Raw genomic sequence first — 20,711 nt, forward strand, 5'->3', positions numbered from 1 at the left:
TTCTGTAACTCAGTGGAACTGTTTCCTTGGGCAAATATGTAGGTTCATATTAAAGATTCTTAAATTGATTATAGCAGTTATTAAAAATTGATTTAAATTGTTTTATCGGCCCTTTAAAAATCATCCTGAAAAATGAACTTTTCCCCTGATACTTTTCATGTGATTATAGCATATTATGTAACATTTATTTTATCTGTAAAATGATTCCAATACAGTAAATGCCTGGCAGCTTGTAAAAATTTATGTTTTTTTTTTTTTTTAAGATTTTTATTTATTTGTTAGAGAGAGAGATACAGAGCGCAAGCACAGGCAGACAGAGTGGCAGGCTAGAGGCAGAGGGAGAAGCAGGCTCCCTGCCGAGCAAGGAGCCCAGTGTGGTACTCAATCCCAGGACGCTGGGATCATGACCTGAGCCGAAGGCAGCCGCTTAACCAACTGAGCCACCCAGGCGTCCCAAAAATTTATGTATTATCAATGAGTAGAATTAGGTTCTAACTGTATTACCTTAGGCAAACCACTTAACCTCTGAATTCAGATGTTAGTTTTCTTATCTGTGAAATAATCACAATGGCCCACATTTAATAAGGACCTACTCTCCTTGGCAGTGTTTTAAGTGTGTCAGATGCATTATTTCATTTAATCCTGTATGGGGAATAATGGTTTTCTTGTATGTAGTTAAGAAAACTGAAGTGTAGGGCACCTGGGTGGCTCAGGCGGTTAAGCCTCTGCCTTTGGCTCAGGTCATGATCCTGGGGTCCTGGGATCAAGCCCCGCATCAGGCTCTCTGCTCAGCAGGGAGCCTACTTCCCCCTCTCTGCCTGCCTCTCTGCCTACTTGTGATCTCTCTCTGTCAAATGAATAAATAAAATCTTAAAAAAAACCCAAAAACTGAAGTGTAGAGAGATGAAGTAACAAGCTGGAATATGGGAATAGTATTTTTAAAAAAGCAATTTACACTTATATATATAAATATTCACCTTATTCAAAATTAGAAATATCCTAAATGAAAGGTAGATTTTCTTTGTGCAGTATAATTATGAAAGTAGGCTTTTATAATACTAGATTTTGAACTGATTTTCAAGAGTTAATGAACAGGTCTCAAATTCAAGATAACAGATATTCTCAGTGTTTAAGTGGATCAGAGTTTAATTTACTGTTTATAATAAATCCAAACAAATATAATAACTTTTTGTTATGGCTAACTGACTATTACAGAAATAATGTAATTTGACATTTTTCTTTGCAGACTTATAATCAAAGTCAGTCCAACAAAAGAAGTATTTATAAAGCTATTTCAGGTAGCAGGCAGATTCTTCATTTTTACCAAGGAAGTCCACGAATGGTTCCTGATGGAATCAATCCAGAATTACACAAAATGTTCATTACGTGTGGTGTCTATGAACCAGAGAAGCCTCGGAACTTGCAGCGGAAGTCCTCAAACTTTTCCTATAAGAACGGTAAATAAAAAAGCTTTGCATTTGAGCCATGCATTTTTTTTTTCCTGTTGTTACTTAGCAGGCCATATGTTGATATATTTCTTTTTTGAGAAACTCAATGTACATTCTAGGATGTTATGAGTGTTGGAAAAATAAGAGCTTATTCCTCTGGCAAAGGGAAGGAGACAATGACAGAACAGAGTGAGAAACTCAGGGTTGCGAAAATTAAAATGCCTGCCAACCCAGAGAATCTTCTTTACAAAATATAGAATAGAAAGAGAACTTTTATTATTGAATAATTGAATTGAATTGAGTCATTCAGTTGAATCATTCATTGAATCAGATTATAGTGTGCATCATTGAAATCCACTAAGATTATATGAAGACAGAAATCCTACCCTATACCTCCCTTCAGGCAGTTATGATTCCTTACATACATATTCTCAAGAGTAATAGTAACTTTTCCTCCTATGGGAGGATAACACCTTTTGCTGTATATTATTTCATAGTTCATTCCCAGATCACCTGATAATTGAGGTAGCCATTTGTGTTAGCTTTGTTGCCTTTATTCAAAGAAATAATAAGACAACTTTTATCTCTGCATGCATATAGTGAAGAGAACGGTACTCGGGTTAAACTTCCCTGGTGACTGAGAGGGACACTATCTTCCTTGATGTTTACATTGCAGAGAGAGCTCCTACACCCTTAAGAAAAACATCTGTGGTTGAAATGCTAATTTGAGCCTTGCTCAGATTTTAGAGATTTGCATATAATATCAAAGAGTTAAAGAAAAGATTTACAAACATTAGGTGTCTCCTTTAAGAACTGCAGAGATTTTGGTGATATCAAGAAAATACTCTTGAAATTTTAATACTATGAAGATGAGAAACTAAAATTTTTTTCTTTTAAATTTTACTTAATTTTTAATCAGGACTTTTGAAGAATCATAACATCATATAGTTTTATTTTAAGATTTGGAAGGAACATTGGGGGTCATCTGTTCAAATTAGCTATTGAGATAGGCATAGTTTCTGCAGTAATTTTCTTTAATAATATTTTAAGAAGAACAATGTCATCTTGTTAACTATAGGCACTATGTTAGGCACAGATCTCTAAAATGTATTCATCTCATGTAACTGGAATTTTAGATGCTTCAAGCAGTAACTCTGTCTTTCTCTCCACCCAGCCCCTGGCAACACTATTCTATTCTCTGCTTGTATGAGTTTGATTATTTTATTTATTTATTTTTTTAAAGATTTTATTTATTTATTTGACAGACAGAGATCACAAGTAGGCAGAGAGGCAGACAGAGACAGGGGGAAACAGGCTCCTTGCTGAGCAGAGAGTCCAATGCGGGGCACGATCCCAGGACCCTGGGAATCATGATCTGAGCCGAAGGCAGAGACTTTAACCCACTGAGCCACCCAGGCGCCCCAAGTTTGATTATTTTAGATATCTCTTATAAGTGGAATCATGTAGTATGTGTGCTTCTGTGACTGGCTTATTTCACCTAGCTAATTTTCTTTAGGTAAATGGTAGGATTTTTTTTTTTTTTAAGGTAGAATAATATTCCATTGTATGTACAGGCACATTTTCTTTCTTTTTAAAAAAGATTTATTTATTTGAGAGATAGAGAGAGAGAGAGAGAGCACAGGCACAGGGGAGGGGCAGAAGGAGAGGGAGAAGGAGACTCCTCACTGAAGAGGGAGCTGGATGTGGGGCTCAATCCCAGGACCCTGAGATCATGACTCAAGCTGAAGTCAGACTCTTAATTGACTGAGCCACTCAGGTGCCCTACCACATTTTTCTTTTTTTTTTTTTTAAGATTTTATTTATTTGTTAGAGAGAGAGATACAGAGCGCAAGCACAGGCAGACAGAGTGGCAGGCTAGAGGCAGAGGGAGAAGCAGGCTCCCTGCCGAGCAAGGAGCCCGATGTGGGACTCGATCCCAGAACGCTGGGATCATGACCTGAGCCGAAGGCAGCCGCTTAACCAACTGAGCCACCCAGGCGTCCCCACATTTTTTTTTTAATACACTCATCTGTCAGTCATTTGGATTGCTTACTTACATCTCTTACATATAGTGAGTACTGCTGCAGTATACATGGAGTGCACATAATCTCTTTGAGATCCTAGTTGTGCTTCTTTTGGATATATACCCAGAAGTGCAATTGCTAGATCCTATGGTACTTCTATTTTTAATTTTTGGAGGAATCTCTATGCTGTTTTCTTTCTTTCTTTCTTTCTTTCTTTCTTTCTTTCTTTCTTTCTTTCTTTCTCTCTCTCTCTCTCTCTTTCTTTCTTTCTTTCTTTCTTTCAAGATTTTATTTATTTGACAGACAGAGATCACAAGTAGGCAGAGAGGCAGGCAGGGTGTGGGGGGAAGCAGGCTCCCTGCCAAGCAGATAGCCCGATGTGGGGCTCAATCCCAGAACCCTGGGATCATGACCTGTGTAGGAGGCAGAGGCTTTAACCCACTGAGCCACCCAGGGGCCCCGTCCATGCTGTTTTCTATTACGGCTGCACCACTTTACTACCACACCAACAGTATATAGGGATTTTAATTTTTCCATATCCTCACCAGTACTCATTATGGTTTGACTTTTTGATAGTAGGCATCCTAACAGGTGGGAGGTAATGTTTCATTGTGGTTTTGGTCTGCACTCAGCTTTCTTGTTAATGCATATTCAGCCTCAACTTGAATATCTGTTAATGGAAATTGTATTTCATTTTAAGGGTTTATTCCCTAAGCAGAAACCCTATATAGAAGAAGATTATTTTTCTTATGTTGAAAAATCTTTGTACCTTTTTCTCATTGGTTTAATTTTATCTTCTAGATACAAAGAACAGTTTTGATCCTTTGTTTACCTATGTGGCAGTTCTTTACATATTTGAATATAATACCTCTCAAATTAAGCTGTTGGTTCCACTGGTTTTCATACCATGAAATTTCAACATCCTTTCCATTCTAGTTATTTGCTTTGGGTTCACTTACATTTGTTAATGTTTTTTCCCTTAACTTGGAGCTCTAAATCGATGCTTTTTGGATATGCTTATTAAATCTCATACAAATCTACTTAATGGAAATATGCCTGTCATTTTATAACACTTTGCCAAATCTTTGGTTAAGGTGAAAAGATTGTATGTACAGTTGATTCTTGAACAAAACTCATCTGAACTGTGAGGGACCAATCCTATGCAATTTTTTTCAGATTTATTAATATAGTGTAACCATACTTACATACTTACATATATACTGTAAGCATACTTTCTCTTATGACTTTCTTAATATTTTTTCTACCTTTATTATAAAAACATAGTAAATAATGCATAAAATATACAAAACATATGTGTTAATTGACTGTTTATGTTATCAGTACAGCTTCCAAACAACAGTAGGCTATTAGTACTTAAGTTTTTGGGGAGCGAAAAGATAACTGCTGATTTTCAGCTGGGGGTTGTTATCCCTAACCCCGGCATTGTTTAAAGGTCATCTGTATTTTGGATTCTTTTAAATTTATTTAACTGTTTATTTAAATTGATTAAGCTTGCATAAATTATTCTCAGTGATCATTGTATTTTTATAAATGTTAAAATTAACCATATGTTTAATAATTGTTTCTCCCATCCAAGTACTAACCAGGCCTAGAGATGGATTTCTTTAGTAAAATTGAGATAATATTGGCTCAAGTTTATTTTTTTGTGTGCTTTCCCCCCCCATTCTACCTGATTTTTCAAAGCTTTAGGGATTCATCTTGCTAAAATTGCATGTATAAATGTAATCTTCTGTAAATTAGCCTAATTCATCTGGGCTTAGAGAACTGAATTTACTTAAAGTGACTAAAAGAGAGGAATGCCTTCCAATTTTAGAAGTCTGTTTTAAAGATTGTTAGATCTGAAAATAGCCTGAAAAACCACTTGTTCAAACCCCTTACTTTACAAAAGCAGATTCTTATACAGTATTGGAAATAGGTAAGAAAAAAGTTTCCTGATACCTAATTCAGTAGTCTTTCTGGTTTCTTTTTCTGCCTTCATTTCTGTTGGACCAAAGTTACTACTTTATACCATTTATCCTTTTTCAGTTTGCTGATTATTTTCCTCTGTAGAGATTAAGAAAGTTGAAAAGAGTTAATTTAGTATATTTTTTTAAAAAGTATATTATTGGGGCACCTGGGTGGCTCAGTGGGTTAAAGCCTCTGCCTTCGGCTCAGGTCGTGATCCTAGGGTCCTGGAATCGAGCCCTGCATTGGGCTCTCTGCTCTGCGGGGAGCCTGCTTTCTCCTCTCTCTCTCTGCCTGCCTTTCTGCCTCCTTGTGATCTCTGCCTGTCAAATAAATAAATAAAATCTTAAAAAAAAAGTATATTATTGTCATTTTTTAAAGCAGTAGGTCTTTTCTGTCTACCTCTACCACTACCCCCCATTTAAGACTTAAGTTAAAAATCCATTTTAGTCTTGACGATCTTCCCCCATCCCCAACCAAGCTTCAAATAATCTTTCAGATAAAAATGATACACTTGATCTTAGCCAAAAGGCCAAGAAGCGATCAGATAAAAATGATAGAATAAAAAAAAATGATAGAATCATGCCAGTTTTCGTTTGTAAGTTTTTTAACTCTTTTATGCCAGGTCTTAGACACAACATGGAGAGAGTCCTAAAGAAACCAGGATTGAGAGCCTACCTATCTGGCTCTGTTACATTAATGAAGTCATTATGGAAGGTTAGCTCCTGAACAGGAGGCTGTGCTAGTACTTTTAAAGAGGTGAGAAAAGTGATAACCAAATGATTATGTGAAAAATACTGGTTTTAAGGAATAGAATCAGTGGTTTAGTAAAGATGAATAGATATAAACAACTGGAGAGTTTGAGTTGATGTTGTATATTTTGTGTTTCCTTAGCAGATTTTTTAAAACTTCTTTTTAATTACTTTTTCAACTTACAGGAATGAAGCAGAGTAATTCAAAAAAAGATTGGTTCTTATCAGCAGAAGAATTTAAATTATGGAACAGACGTTATAGGTTAAGAGAAAGTGATGAAATTAAGGAAATAACATTTCCTCAAGTTCGGTTTTCGTCTTTAGAAAATGAGGAAAACATATCAGTAAGTTGAACATGTTTTCAGATACTCTTTATAGTGATTATGCAGTAGCTTTGGGAGTAGAGAGAGTGTTCATGATCAGAATGTCAAGTGGCTTAAAAAATGAAGAATGTTAAACAGTTTAAAAAGAATATTAGAGTCTGAGTTTGTAGAACTCTAAATTTTCTTATATTCTTTATTGTGTATATGTATTTTTACTTGAGTGTGATACATTTACATAATATTTGTCTTTTCCCAATTACTTTTTACTATATGAACATTTCTATATAGGCATACTTTACATGATTGCTATGTTATTCTGCAATATGCCATGGTTTGCTTGACTATTTTTCTGTTATGTTTTCAAATTCTTTTCAGTGTTACTATCGTAAAATTGTGCCATGATAAACATCTTTGTACAAACTTTTTTAAAAATTTGTGTAAAACTTTAAATTGAATATTTTTATTTCTCTTACTATGAACAAATTATTGGTGAACTTAAAGTCAAGAGAATTGATCAAAGGTTACATATATGCCTAAAGAGCTGGAAAAACAACCTTAGGAAAGAGTCCTTTTAGCAGATTTATAAGATTTGAAATATGGCTATTCAGAATTTATATTCATTTACTACCAGGGAAAGTGAAGAATGGCAGCATGAAAAAATTAAGATCATTATCACTGCGAGGTTGTGAATGTGTCTTTATTAGATTATAGAATATAAATCTAGCCCAGTAGTACTTTTGAAACCACACATTTTCTTAAATATTTGCTCTTAACATGGAACTGTATAAACAGGAATATAACTAAGTACTAACTCAAATAATAGTTACTTTCAAAATATATTTAAAAGGGCATTTTTGTACTTTATGAAATTATTTTTTTTAGTCTCCTGAGATTTTACTGAAAATACCCAAATGAATTCAGACTTTTTATGTTAGGCTTATTATCTGTATGTTGTTTATTTAATCAGTTTATAAAATCTGCGTAGGTGTATTTATCATTTTTATTATTTTTAAAATCATTAATCAAGATCCAGGAACCAAACATTGGAATTTATCAACTCTCTCTTTCTGAATGGAGAGTGTGGCAGGATCGTCCTTTTCCTACGTATCAAGTTGACCACTCAGATCGATGCCACCATTTTATAAGCATTATGCAAATGATAGAAGGAATGAGACATGAAGAGGTAGGGTTTTATTATAACTTTCTCTTGTTGGTATGATGGTGAAAAGAATACTTGGTATTTTTTTTTTTTTTTTTGTGATTTATTTATTTATTTGAGAGAGAAAGAGCATGTGGGTGAGTTGAGGGGAGGAGCAAAAATGAGTGGGGAGAAAGACAATCTTAAGGAGACTTCCCATGGAACACAAAGCCCAGTTTGGGGCTTGATCCCACAACCATTAGATCACAACCTGAGCAGAAATTGAAAGCTGGTTGCTTAACTGACTGAGCCATCCAGGCGCCCCTATGCTTCTTAATTTGAAATCATTATTTAAGAATCAAGTACTTAATATAAATAATTATAGTTAGAATATTTTGTTTTTTGTGAAGTTTCTTGTGATCTCAGTAGGGAACCGGTTTTTTGCCTTAGGTGAAGAAGTACACTTAATTAAAAGAATATCATCTGTCATTATAGATAAATCAGAGTAAAATTTTAATATACCTAATGACTTGCATAAACTTTTAGTAAAGCTGATTTAGCACTCTTGTTAAATTGGATTTATTGAGATATTCTCCATCACATAGGTGATTTGGTATGTCTCTTGTATCCTGGTGGTAGTTTAGAGAATTATTGATTCCTTGAGAAGCTACTTGATTATTCTTCCTTGAGGGAATGAGAATAATGAACCTACTATGAGTATGAAATCCAGAATGCCTGGGTTAGAATCCCAGGTCTACCTCTTACTAATCATGCATCTGTAAGTTACTTAACCTCTTTGGGCCTCAGTTTCTCTGTAAAATGGGAATAATGATAATACTTTCTTCATAAGGTTGTTGTGAGGATTAATTGACTTAGTTTGTGTAGACCATATAGAACAGTAACAGGCATACTCAATAGACTGTAGCTGCTATTTTTATTATTAGCTATTATTCATGAATACATATAAATGGAGTAACTAGTTGTGGATCCCAGCAAAACTTACGCTATCAAATTAACACATATTTATTTAGTGCCTTCTATATGTCCTCTTCTATTCCAGGCCCTCTGGCACATCAGTGAAGAAGCCAGATGAAATACTCTGTCTGTGGGGAGCATATACACTAGCAGGGAGACAACTTTCTCAAATTAATACTTACTGTATTTATTATTCAAAAAGTAGAGAATTAACTGCTTAAGTCCCTGAATAGTAGAGGAATCCCGACTAAAGTAGCCACTCAAGGGGAAGAGGGGAGGGTAGGATAGGAGTTGAGGGGACTGTAGTTTTAGAATTAGTGATAAGTACTCTTAAGAAATTTATTGTAAGAGTTCCTGTGGTGCCTGGGTGGTGCACTTGGTTAATCCTGTGGTGCCTGGGTGGTGCACTTGGTTAAGTGCCTAACTTTTGGTTTCAACTCAGGTCACGATCTCAGAATTGTGAGTTCCACTCCATGCCAGGCTTCGTGGTCAGCACAGTTTGCTTAAGACTCTCCCTCTGCCTCTGCCCCAACCTCCAGTCTTTCTCTCTCAAATAAATAAATAAATCTTAAAAAAAAAAGAAGAACGTTAAGAGTTCTTGGTTGGGAAATTTGTTAATAGTGTATTCCAACCTAATGGATTTACAGGTATACTTATTTCAGATGTCTAAAAGTTGTTCTTAGTTTACCTTTATCAAGACAGTAAATTTAACACTTGTAGTTATAATTTTCATTTATATATATTAATTACTTTATATCTATTTTTATGAAATTATAATAATTGTTCAATTAAATATTAGAAGTGAAGAGCTTAGTGCTTATAATACTTATTTTTGTAGATTTATTTATTTGAGAGAGTGTGAGTGTGAGTGACAGGAAGGGGGAGAGGAGAAAAAGACTCCCTGCTGAGCTCAGAGCCCAGTGCAAGGCTCCATCTCAGGACCCTGAGATCATGACCTTGGTCGAAACTAAGAATTGGTTGCTCCACTGACTGAGCCACTCAGGCACTCATATGATATTATTTTATGTATTTATTGAATTTGTTCTTTCTGCAAATAGTTATCATGAGTCTTTCATGTATTAAGTTCTAAGGATACAAAAACATTAACTAATTAAAGATAATTTATAATAATTACAGAATAGAGCCATTTATAATCTTGATTTATTAGAATAATTAGAATAATTTTTAAGTTAAGGGTAGCTGGGTGGCTCAGATGGTTAAGTTAAGGGTAGCTGGTTTTGGCTCAGGTCACGAGCTCAGGGTTGTGAGATAGGGCCCCCTCACAGGCTCACTGCTCAGCACAGAGTCTGCTTGGGATTCTCTCTCTCCCTCTGCTCCTCTCCCTCTCACACATGCTTGTGCTTGCTCTCTCTCTCTCTCTCAAATAAATAAATAAAATATTTAGAAAAAGAATAAATTTTGTTATAAAAGAAAATCATTTGATTTTGAGTAATCATTTGAGTAATATTGTTTAGAAAATAACATAAAGTAAAGCTCATCTCTTCATTTCCTGTGACTTTTTTATTTTCCTTCTTTCTAGGGAGAATGCAGCTATGAATTGGAAATTAAACCTTACTTACATATGGAAGATATTAGCTCAGTATTTAGTGCTCCCAGGAATGATTATAATCCTCCTGCCAATGGCCCCGTTACTAGTAATAAGAAATCTTCATTTTCAAGGAATATAAATCATAGAAGTTCATACTCAGTGACAGAATCTGATGAAGAATGTGCTGAAATTTTTAAACAAATTCATATCAAACCTGCTAAAATTGCTTCTCTAAAGAAAAAAGCCTCTGAAGAATTTAAAAAAGATCAACCTATTAAAGAAAATAATGATGTTATGGATTCTTTAGATACTGATGGAAGTACTACTGTTGAAAATATTTTTCAGGTAGACCTGCTAAATGATAAAAGGGCATCAGATAAAGAGGAAGTTGCGGTTACCATATGTGCTATCAATGAAGATGTTAGTCAGCCACATGGATTAATGGAATGTCAATTTACAAATAAATCTAGTTCATTCGCTGCAAATTTTTTAGATTCTGGTTATAACAGTTTCACTGATGAGAAATATGTTTCATCTAGCATATTTCTTCCATTTGAAAAAGAGCTTTGTATAGCTAAAACAGATGACCAATTGCATAGTTGCCATTCATTAACAAAAGAGGTACTAGATAATGTAGAGAGATTTTTATCTCATTCTCCTCCACCTCTCAGTGGACTCTCAAATTTGGAATATGAAATTGCTAAGGGTTGTAAACTTGATCATTTCCTACCTTACACTGAATATTTACAAAATGATAAATCTACTTGTTTGATGTCATATTTACCTACAAATTCTCAACAGGATTTGGAATTGAATTCACTGAAATTTATTAATCATTCTTCTGAAAAAAGTTGCTTTTATACTGCAGCCAATGATAAGATTTCTGATGAGCCAAGTTTCTATGACTATGTTGATAAAGTACATAAAGAAGATAATAAAAATGAAAATTTAGTATCCAGGAATCATACTCAAATAAACATAGGCCCTCCGAAGTATTCAGTTGAAGAAAAAAATTGTGATACAGATAACAATGGCCTCCCAGTATTGCTCACTAAACAGGATGAGAGTTTACCCCTATTCAAAGATGTTAATACAGAGTCTAATGATGTGCGTCTTTTTCCCTCAAACAATAAATATAAATCTTCATGTGTGTCAGACAATACTGCTTTAAGTGAAGTTACACTGGTCTCTCACTTCTTAATTTCTGATGAACTATTGTTAGATGATAATTCTGAACCCCAAGATCAAATTATCTGTGATAATAATAGTTGGAAAACTCATGAAGATTTGAACGGTGTCCATGAGGAAAAACTGAAGCATGATGAATATGTTTTTGACTGCTCTAAAGATTTATTTTCTGTTACTTTTGATTTAGGATTTTGTAGTCCACATTCTGATGATGAAGTATTAGGACATGCATCAGATACAAATAAGAATAAAATTTTAGATGAGCTTTCTGGAAGGTGTTTAGATATTAAGGAGACCAATGATGTAAATTATGTTTCAAATCAAGCAATAATACCACAAGATCCTGTTGCTAGTTCTATGGGTAGAACTATTACTGTCCCATCAAGTGAAGATAAGTGGAAACCAAGTTTTGCACATTTTTCACGGAGTACAGCAAAAAATAAAGAATTTCTGTCTCCTGGTTATTGTCAATTTTCTTTGCCAGTAGGAGAAAAAGTTATGAGTACGCCACTTTCTGAATCAAACACCTTGAACTTATTTTCTAAGAGGAAAGAAATGCCTTGGACACCAGATTCTCATCTACAGAGTTTCAAAGAAACATTTAATTCAACTTTTGTTGATTCAGGACTTTCTGTAGAAAAGGCTAAAAGCAGGGAAAAAATCAGTCTTTGTCAATCCTGTCATCCTGCTGAAGGTAAGATTCGATCTTAATAAAACACATATATCTTTCTGGAATAATTACTCTAGATAAGCTTCTGTAATTTTTCAAAATGTAATTTCTCGGTTTTTGATGTATTGAATTAGATAATTTATGTATTTCTTAAGTTGGTGCTTACTGATAAAAGATTTATCTCCAGGGTCGCCTGGGTGGCTCAGTGGGTTAAAGCCTCTGCCTTCGGCTCAGGTCACGATCCCAGGGTTCTGGGATCGAGCCCCGCATCCCGCTCTCTACTCAGCAGGGAGCCTGCTTCCTCCTCCTCTCTCTCTCTCTGCCTGCTTCTCTGCCTACTTGTGATCTCTGTCTGTCAAATAAATAAATAAAATCTTAAAAAAAAAAAGTTTTATCTCCATATATTTATGGCATGCATGCCATGGGAAAATAATTACGCTAGATACTGAAATACAGATTTGGCCTTGGCCCTTGACTGTAAAACCCAGATAATTGTATGACATGTACATTTGAAAAGATACCAGTAAGATATGAAAATAACTACCAAGTAAAAAGGTAGTGGATGTTAAGGAGGTTCAGAAGATGACAGAATTTTGAAATGGATTAGATTAGAAATGTAGATTTTGTTTTTAACATAGATTTTAATTTTGGCTCTTCAGGAATATTTACAATTTGAATATGTTGAAAATAGAGAATTTGGATGTTATAAAATGCAAACAAAGAGGGAAAGGGGAGGTATGAGATTTAGAAGAAATAGTATAGAGTAGAAGATTTACATGGAAAAACAGTTGGGGCAAAAAAAAAAAAACTGTTGAGAGACAAGACTATATGAAGGATTGAGGCAAGACCACAGAAGTTCCAAAGGAATCTCTGGATTTCTGTGATTTAATTCTACACAGTTACAGAAACTGTGTTACAGAAAAACTAGAAAATATAATGCTAGAGTTTGGTGTTAAAATGACTAAAGTATTCTTCAAGTACTGTGATAGACTCAACTCTAGTTTATGTATAGATTATTATAGCAGGTCATTTATGAACTTTTTTCCTGTTAGTTGAGGAAAAAGAGTAGTTGTAGGATAAAATGATTTTGCTCTGTAAATCTTCATGATGCTATTCTCTTTGGGATCAAAGGCATGATTTATGAATATTTTATTTAAGATAAAGCTTCTTGAAAGTAAGTTCTGGAAATATGTTTAATTTCTAAAATTTGGATATAGTCTGACATATATATTTTTACTAAGTTTATGTTACCTGTGGGCCTCCAGTATTTGCTTGAACATCCTTATATTAAGTCTGTTAGTGGTCGAGATCATTTTTCTATCATTGTGTCAGATTTGCATTAAACCTTCTAGCATTATACTTAACTACTAACTATGGGCAATGTAATTAATAAATGCATAATGATTTATTAGGGAATATGTAGTATTTTTGAGGGTAGTTGATATACATTGTTACATTAATTTCAGATATAGAACATAATGACACCACATCTCTGTATATGCTCACAAGTGTAGTTACATCTGTCACCATACAACTCTGTTTACTATAGCATTGACTGTATTCCCAAAGCTGTAGTTTTTATTCCAATGACTTATTCATAGTTAGTATTTTTTACTTCCCCTAATTAAAATAGAGGATTTAAGATCATTTACCATGTTATATGTATACTATAATAGCAGTTCATTATAGCACCACTAAAGCAGTTGAAAGGAAAAACCTCCTGAAATGAGTAGGTTACTATATCTGAGCCTTCCATTTAGCTCTAACTTCCTTAGAAGGTAATTAAAAATAAAACTGGTCAATTATACAGTGCCCATCTGTAAAAAGGATTTATTTAAATTTATTTGTCTGGGTAGTTTTTATGTTTGTTTTTTGTTTTTTTTGGCACAAAGTATGAGGAGAAGTTGATTGTGTGAATTTGTATTAATTATTTATCGCTGTGTAAAAAGCTACTCCCCCAAATTTAGTGGCTTAAAATAACATTTATTTGTAGTTAGGAATTGAACAGTTGCTTAACTGAATAGTTGTGGTTGAGGATTTCTCATCAGGTTATAGGCAAGATTTCACCTGGGGTTGCAACAGTCATCTGAAGATTTGACTGGGCATGGAAAATCTGCTTCTAGGATGGCTTGTTCAAAAGTGAGGTGGTGATGGGAAGAGGAGGCACACAGGAATCTCTGTCTATAGTAATTGTAAAATGCAGTAGAGCTGAGATGGGAAGTTCCTTGATGAGGACTCAAGACCTGGAAATAACTCTCCATGGGTCTTGGCTTCATCCTTTGGATGCTTGACCCTTTTTCATAACCTGTAGAAGAATTTCCTCAGCCATTTCCATTTAGTAAAAATTGGGGATTTTTATTTTATGGGGATTTTTAAAGGCCTCTTTTTATTTTATATTGTCTTTGCCCCTTTCTGTTGTAGCTGGCTGTGTTTCTTCCCATATAATTCTCGTGTATCTTTGTGGATCTCTTGTGAATCTTATTGGGGTTCATTGCATTAGATACTAGTAATGCTCACAAATCCTTTGGAGGCAACTCCTTCACTACTTTTTTGCTTCTGCTAAAATGTCTGCAAATAGTTCCTTAATCTTCTTGGAAGTCCTGTTTAAAAGGATCTGTGGGGCACCTGGCTCGCCCAGTCGTTGGGTGTCTGCCTTTGGTTCAGGTCATGATCCTGGCACCCACATTGGGCTCCCTCTCTCACTCCCCCTGCTTGTGTTCCTTCCCTCACTGTCACTCTCTCTGTCAAATAAATAAATAAAAATCTTAAAAAAAAAAAAAAAAAGCATCTGTGAAAGACATCCTTAGACTATTCAGAGGGCCTTTTATTTGACTGCATAGTACTTTGAGGCACCATCTTTGATCTTTGGTCTTAAAGCAGTTACAGTTTCAACTTTAGCTTCACCTGGACAGTAGTTTCCTGGCAGTCCTCTAGATTAGATCTTTGCTTGGAAGATTTCTTAATTTAGTGTTGTTTGCCAACTAGAGAAGCTGGGAATTTCCAAAACTAGTAAGTCTCAACTGTTCATGTTTAATAGTCCTTTCTTTAGGACTCACTCTAGGGTTGCTTCTTATATCTTTACAATACAACATTTGGCTTCCTCCAAAGTGAGTGATGCAAGGCAGAGAACAAGGATGAGACCTCATGAACTTTAATGACCTAGACTCTGAAGTAACTCCCCCTTCATTTCCATTATATTCTTTTCTTAGAAGCAAGTGACTAAGTCTGGCCCTTACTTAATAGGAGAGGGATTACGATCCAGCTTCTGAAGGCAGGCGTATAAAAGAATTAATTAACATATCTTGAAATAACCACAGGGCTCTTACAGAAGGTTTCCTAGAAACATGGAACGGTGTCTGAATCTGAATTTCATGAAAGTGCAGAAATCGAGCTTTAAGTACGTGAAAATTTGAAATATTTTATTTTACACATCAGATGTTTGTTTTTAGCATTCTTTCCACTCTCCTGAATGTGATCTAGTCACAACATTTTGGTGAATATCTTACCAACTTTTATTTCATGCTTGTGTACAAACACATGTATGTACATAAATATATAAATATATATTTATATACATAAATATATAAATAAGAATCTCTTCAAATATTGTTTTGTAGCCTACGTTTTCATGCTTTAACTCCTTTAAAATGAAAATAAGACACAAAGCAGAGAGCGAGAGTTGAATTCTGGGCCCTTTGACTAATAAAATCAGACTGCACTCGCAGCCTCATTTCGGTTATTAATTTGTCATATTGAATCTGAGTCAAAAATGTGGTTATTAGCAAAATTCCCTCACTCCTTAATTTCCTCACTGGCACTGTTTTATTTTTCTCTCTCATGCTGATTTTTTGGCCAAGCTTCTGAAAAACTCTTTTTAAATAATGTACCCATTGATAAAATAGTAGTGAGTAGATAAATCTATTGACCAGATTCATTTTTTTAATAAATTATAGGTGAACAATTAACAAGCAGTGAAAGTGAAAATGATGAAATTTTCCGAAGAAAAAGTAAAAGAACAAAAGGAAATGTTTTAGAATCCCCTGAGGTGAGTCATTTAGAATCTCTTGAGGTGAGTGATGTAATAATCACAATAATGTGATCGTGTAAATGCTTTTTTCTCCCTTACCTTAAGTCTTTCTTTTTTAACCTTTTATCTAATTATCTACTTTGTCTAGGATCAGAAAAACAATGAAGTTGATTCCCCACTACATGCTGTAAAAAAGCGCAGGTTTCCTCCAAACAGAGTAAGTAGGTAATAGATAATGTAGAGTGATTAAAGTTCCTTTGGAGTAATTATTAAAAGAAAAATACATGTATAGGTGAATGTAGATAAGGTTGATCTAATAGGTATATAGTTAACACAAAAATATATAGTAAATCTTATGTGATTGGAATTTCTATTTCAAATTTATACTTCTTTAAAAGCAATTTTATTCAGTACACTTCAGCAGTTCCCTAAATATCTATCTACTCTATGTCTACTGTGTAAGATGCTGGGGGACCCTACTATAAATATTATATCCTGGTACTCTCTTAAGTTACCTAAAATCTAATAGGAAAGAGATAAGTAAACAGATAATTTCAATATAAATTTTTATAAGTTAAGTGATACCTTAGCTAATTCTTAAAGCATATTTGGCGGTGAGGCAAGGAAAAGCATTGCCAACAGAGCAAGCAGCTTAAAGAATGACACAAAATGGGGATACAGCATCTTTATTATTAGATGGTAAATACAAAGAGTGCCAGGAAGTAAAGTTGGGAAAAAATGAGGGTGTTTCTGAAGCCCTTATTCTTTCATTTGCTTCCTTAAAAAGGAAAGGAAGGAGTTCAAGATGAGTCTCTGTTTCTTGGCTAGGGCTGTTTGGACATGTGTCACAAATTCGGAGACAATAAAAAGGGGATAGATTCAGTGTTGAATATGTTTGAGTTTGAGGATTTTGTAGAATAGTGAATGAAATGACAATATCTGGCACGCATTGGTGACTATTTGAATCTGAAGTTTGAGTAGGCTAATGATGTTCATTTGTTATCAGCTGTAAGCTGAGAAGTGTAGAAAACGTTGGGATTAGGAAATCCTGTTTTTTTTTTTTTAATTCTCTATTGTGCTCTAGGATAAAGTGCAAAATTAATAAAACATGTAATCAACTCATATTCCCTTTGTTTACTCCTATAGTACTTCACTAGAAAAATTGCTTTAACTTGCTACCTTAACTAGAATGTCTGATTGACTCATGGTAAATGAATTAGAATACTGATAATGCTGATGATCACTCTGTTTTAAAGTGAAATTATTCCTGGTACTTGAAATTATTTTGGTGAACTTCTTTTATTCTTTTGTTTGATTTTATATTATTTGTAAGAGATAAAGTGGTAGGCTTCATTGTTAAAATTTATTATGATTTTATTGGTTTCTTGGTTTGAAAGGACTCTTATATGTTTTGACTGATTTGATAGGTTATATTTATAGGCTTAAATAATTTTTGTAAAGACCTTTAGGATCTTCTGGAGGAGATAGTTAAATTGAAACTACAAGTTTTCATCAAATAAATTTGATGTAATACTAAATTGGATGAATACTGTACTAGTATAACTATATTACCTAATTTAGTGTTTTAGTACTTAGTATCACCTACCTTTTAAATTTTAAGATTTTATTTATTAATTTGAGAGAGTGAGAGGGCAAGAGAGAGTGCGCACATGAGTGGGGGTGGGGGATTGGGCAGAGGGAGAGGAAGAAGCAAGCCTGACCTGGGCTTGATCCCAGGATCCTGAAATCATGACCTGAGCTGAAGGCAGATGCTTACCTGACTGAGCCACCCAGGCATCAGTGACTTTTATATTCCTAAGGATTATATATTATTAACATGGCTCTGAGTTGTGGGAATATTTTATTTTTCTAACAAAAAAAGGTCAAATGTTAGGTCAACTATTTAAAAAGAAAAAATTGGGGCACCTGGGTGGCTCAGTGGGTTAAAGCCACTGCCTTCTGCTCAGGTCATGATTCCAGGGTCTTGGGATCGAGCCCTGCATCAGGCTCTCTGCTCAGTGGGGAGCCTGTTTCCCTTCCTCTCTCTCTGTTTGCCTCTCTGCCTACTTGTGATCTCTGTCTGTCAAATAAACAAAATCTTAAAAAAAAAAAATTGAAAATAAAACTAATAACCCATGAGAACTACATAAAATGAGATTTGATTATATTTTCTTATGCAAGAATTTTATTGAATTATTATAGTTAGAATTATCATCTAGTGATGAAAGTGAGAATTTTCACAAACAACATCTACAATTAGAAGACTTCAGGGGTTATAATAGGACTGCAAAAAGGGGCATCAAAGTCCAAAAGAAACAGAGTTACCTTAAGGTAAACTTTTTTCACTTTCGTATATACATATATTTGTTTGTTTGTTTGTTTGTTTATATATTTATACTTACTATTATGTTATATATTTATATATATAATTTATGGATAGAAGATTTTATGTAGGAATAGATTTCTCACTATAATTTCTTCATAGGAAAAAAGTAGTAAATTAAAACTATTTTGACCCTGTTTTACTGGAATTAAAATCTCAAGCTTTGACAGTTTTGTTTCTTTCTTGTTTTGAAACTATCTTTTAGTATTCTGTTATTTTAAATGACTAAATGAAGAAACTTCAGTGTATTGAAAATTTAAGACTCAAATTAAAAAAATAGAGACAGAAATCTTGAGTTTTAGAATATTTGCTTTCACAGTCATTACTTCATTTTTTTAAATCTCTATGCAATACTCAAATCCTTAGAAATAATTCTTTACCACCTTTTTTTTCTGAATATCTCTTTTTGTGGTGCAGTAGTTTTCCTGGCAAAATTAATTAACCAGAAGACCTGGAAGACTTTATGCTTATTAAGAAACATTCAGCAAACTGATGTGCTGACTTGTGCTGTATTTTGCTTATAATAGAATTATCAGAAATTTTAAATAGATGTGCTACTTTGTCATTTCTTCTTGCAGTTTTCTTTTTCTTTTTTGTCTTAAAAGCATTGCCAAAAAATCCATTTTATAGAACTATTTCCAATTATTTAAGAAAATAAATGATTTCCTTGAGGGTATCTCCATGTTTTCTAATTTGTCACAGCTTGCAGCTAAGAAGTTTTTAGATTACGAAGCAGAGCTCTCCGAACAAGAGGCAGAGTATGTTTCATCAGATGAAAATGATGAGTCAGAAAATGAACAAGACTCCTCATTACATGACTTCTTAAATGATGAAACTCAACTTTCACAGGCTATAAATGGTAAATGATATAATGATACTTTTTCTATTAATTTTCAGTGATTTTAATGTGGTTATATTTAAATATTTTAGTCCGTTTTTAAAGAACTTTAAAAGGAAGTAAATTTGGTATGTGTGAAATATTTGGTCACTTTCATTCAAATTCTATACTATTTGCTATTTTTTTAGACTTGGTTATTTATAGTCTGCTAATTTGATCATTTCTCCAGAATGATCTGGCTGGTGCAGTGTCAGATTTTCGTTTAACAAGTATTTAGTGACTGCTGTGTGCTGGTAAGGTTTTGAGAAAGCTGTATCCGTAAACAAAGGGGACAAAAACCTCTGCCCTTATGAAGCTAACATGTGAATGGAAAGAGACAAAGAATACACATAATAACTAAATTATTTAGTATGTTATAAGATGAGCAATTTACAGAAAAATAAAAGAATGAGATGAGGATTTGGAGTGACAGGGGTTGGGAGTATTATTATTAATAGACAAGCAGTAATTTTAAATAAGGTAATTAGGGGCAGGTCTTATTGAGAAGGTGACATTTGATCAAAGACTAGAAGGAGATGAGGACTTGAACAACGCTGATTGTTAACAGCAGGTGGTACACAAACCTAAATTTGTTAAATTTGCCAAGTAAGAGAGATCTACTTTTGGAAAATGATGTCTCCAAACAATGCCTGAGCAGATCTTATATATAATACATTAATTGCAGATGATTCATATTGGCTATAATAGAAATAGGAAAGATTCTGGTGGGGTTCTAAGGGTTCTAATCTTTCACAGATCTTGCCATTTATTCTGCTCTTGTACTCTCTGTCATGATTTAAGACAATGAATTTTCCCAAGCGGTACTTTAAAGAAAAAGGGTCTTAGAGACTAAGTTCTCAGTACTATGTCCTTGATACTGATGTGACTTCAGAATAAGGGTTCCTAGTGTTATGCTCTTAATGTTCATTAACAGAGTGGCTTTTCTTTTTAAAGACTTTATTTATTTGACAGAGAGAGAGAGATCACAAGTCGGTAGAGAGGCAGGCAGAGAGAGGGAGAAGCAGGCTCCCCGCTGAGCAGAAAGCCCGATGCGGGGCTTGATTCCAGGACCCTGGGATCATGATGTGAGCCAAAGGCAGAGGCTTAACCCACTGAACCACCCAGGCACCCCCAGAGTGGCTTTTGGAGGTTTACAGTATAATCTGGTAGGGAATGTTGATGCAAAGACAACAACCAGTAGACACGTACTGCGGCAGGAGTGTGCCCAGCATATTCCAGGAACAGCACTGTGACTGGAATTGAACAATGGAGAAGCGGAGTGGTAGGAAGTAATATCAGAGAATTAATGAGTAGGCATCTCCTGGTCTGACTTGCTGCAGTAGTATCGCTCTAGCTTTGGTGAGAATGGCCTATAGGGGAGCAAAGGTGGGA

General features: G+C 34.4%; 1 protein-coding gene across 2 annotated transcripts in view; it reads left to right on the top strand.

Moving 5' to 3' along the window:
* The window catches only part of FANCM (FA complementation group M), a 66,768-nt gene that overhangs the window by 30,380 nt on the left and 15,677 nt on the right, over positions 1–20,711 (top strand). The window contains exons 11-18 of one of the 2 annotated variants that reach the window (XM_032344125.1): positions 1,247–1,457; positions 6,376–6,533; positions 7,540–7,695; positions 10,166–12,056; positions 15,986–16,077; positions 16,208–16,276; positions 18,262–18,390; positions 19,145–19,301. In XM_032344125.1, coding sequence (XP_032200016.1) covers positions 1,247–1,457; positions 6,376–6,533; positions 7,540–7,695; positions 10,166–12,056; positions 15,986–16,077; positions 16,208–16,276; positions 18,262–18,390; positions 19,145–19,301 — 2,863 coding nt within the window. The remainder of the gene's footprint in view (positions 1–1,246; positions 1,458–6,375; positions 6,534–7,539; positions 7,696–10,165; positions 12,057–15,985; positions 16,078–16,207; positions 16,277–18,261; positions 18,391–19,144; positions 19,302–20,711) is intronic. The other variant, XM_032344126.1, reaches the window with a different exon arrangement.

Source organism: Mustela erminea, chromosome 5, assembly GCF_009829155.1.
Source record: "Mustela erminea isolate mMusErm1 chromosome 5, mMusErm1.Pri, whole genome shotgun sequence".
NCBI classification, from domain to species: Eukaryota; Metazoa; Chordata; class Mammalia; order Carnivora; family Mustelidae; genus Mustela; species Mustela erminea.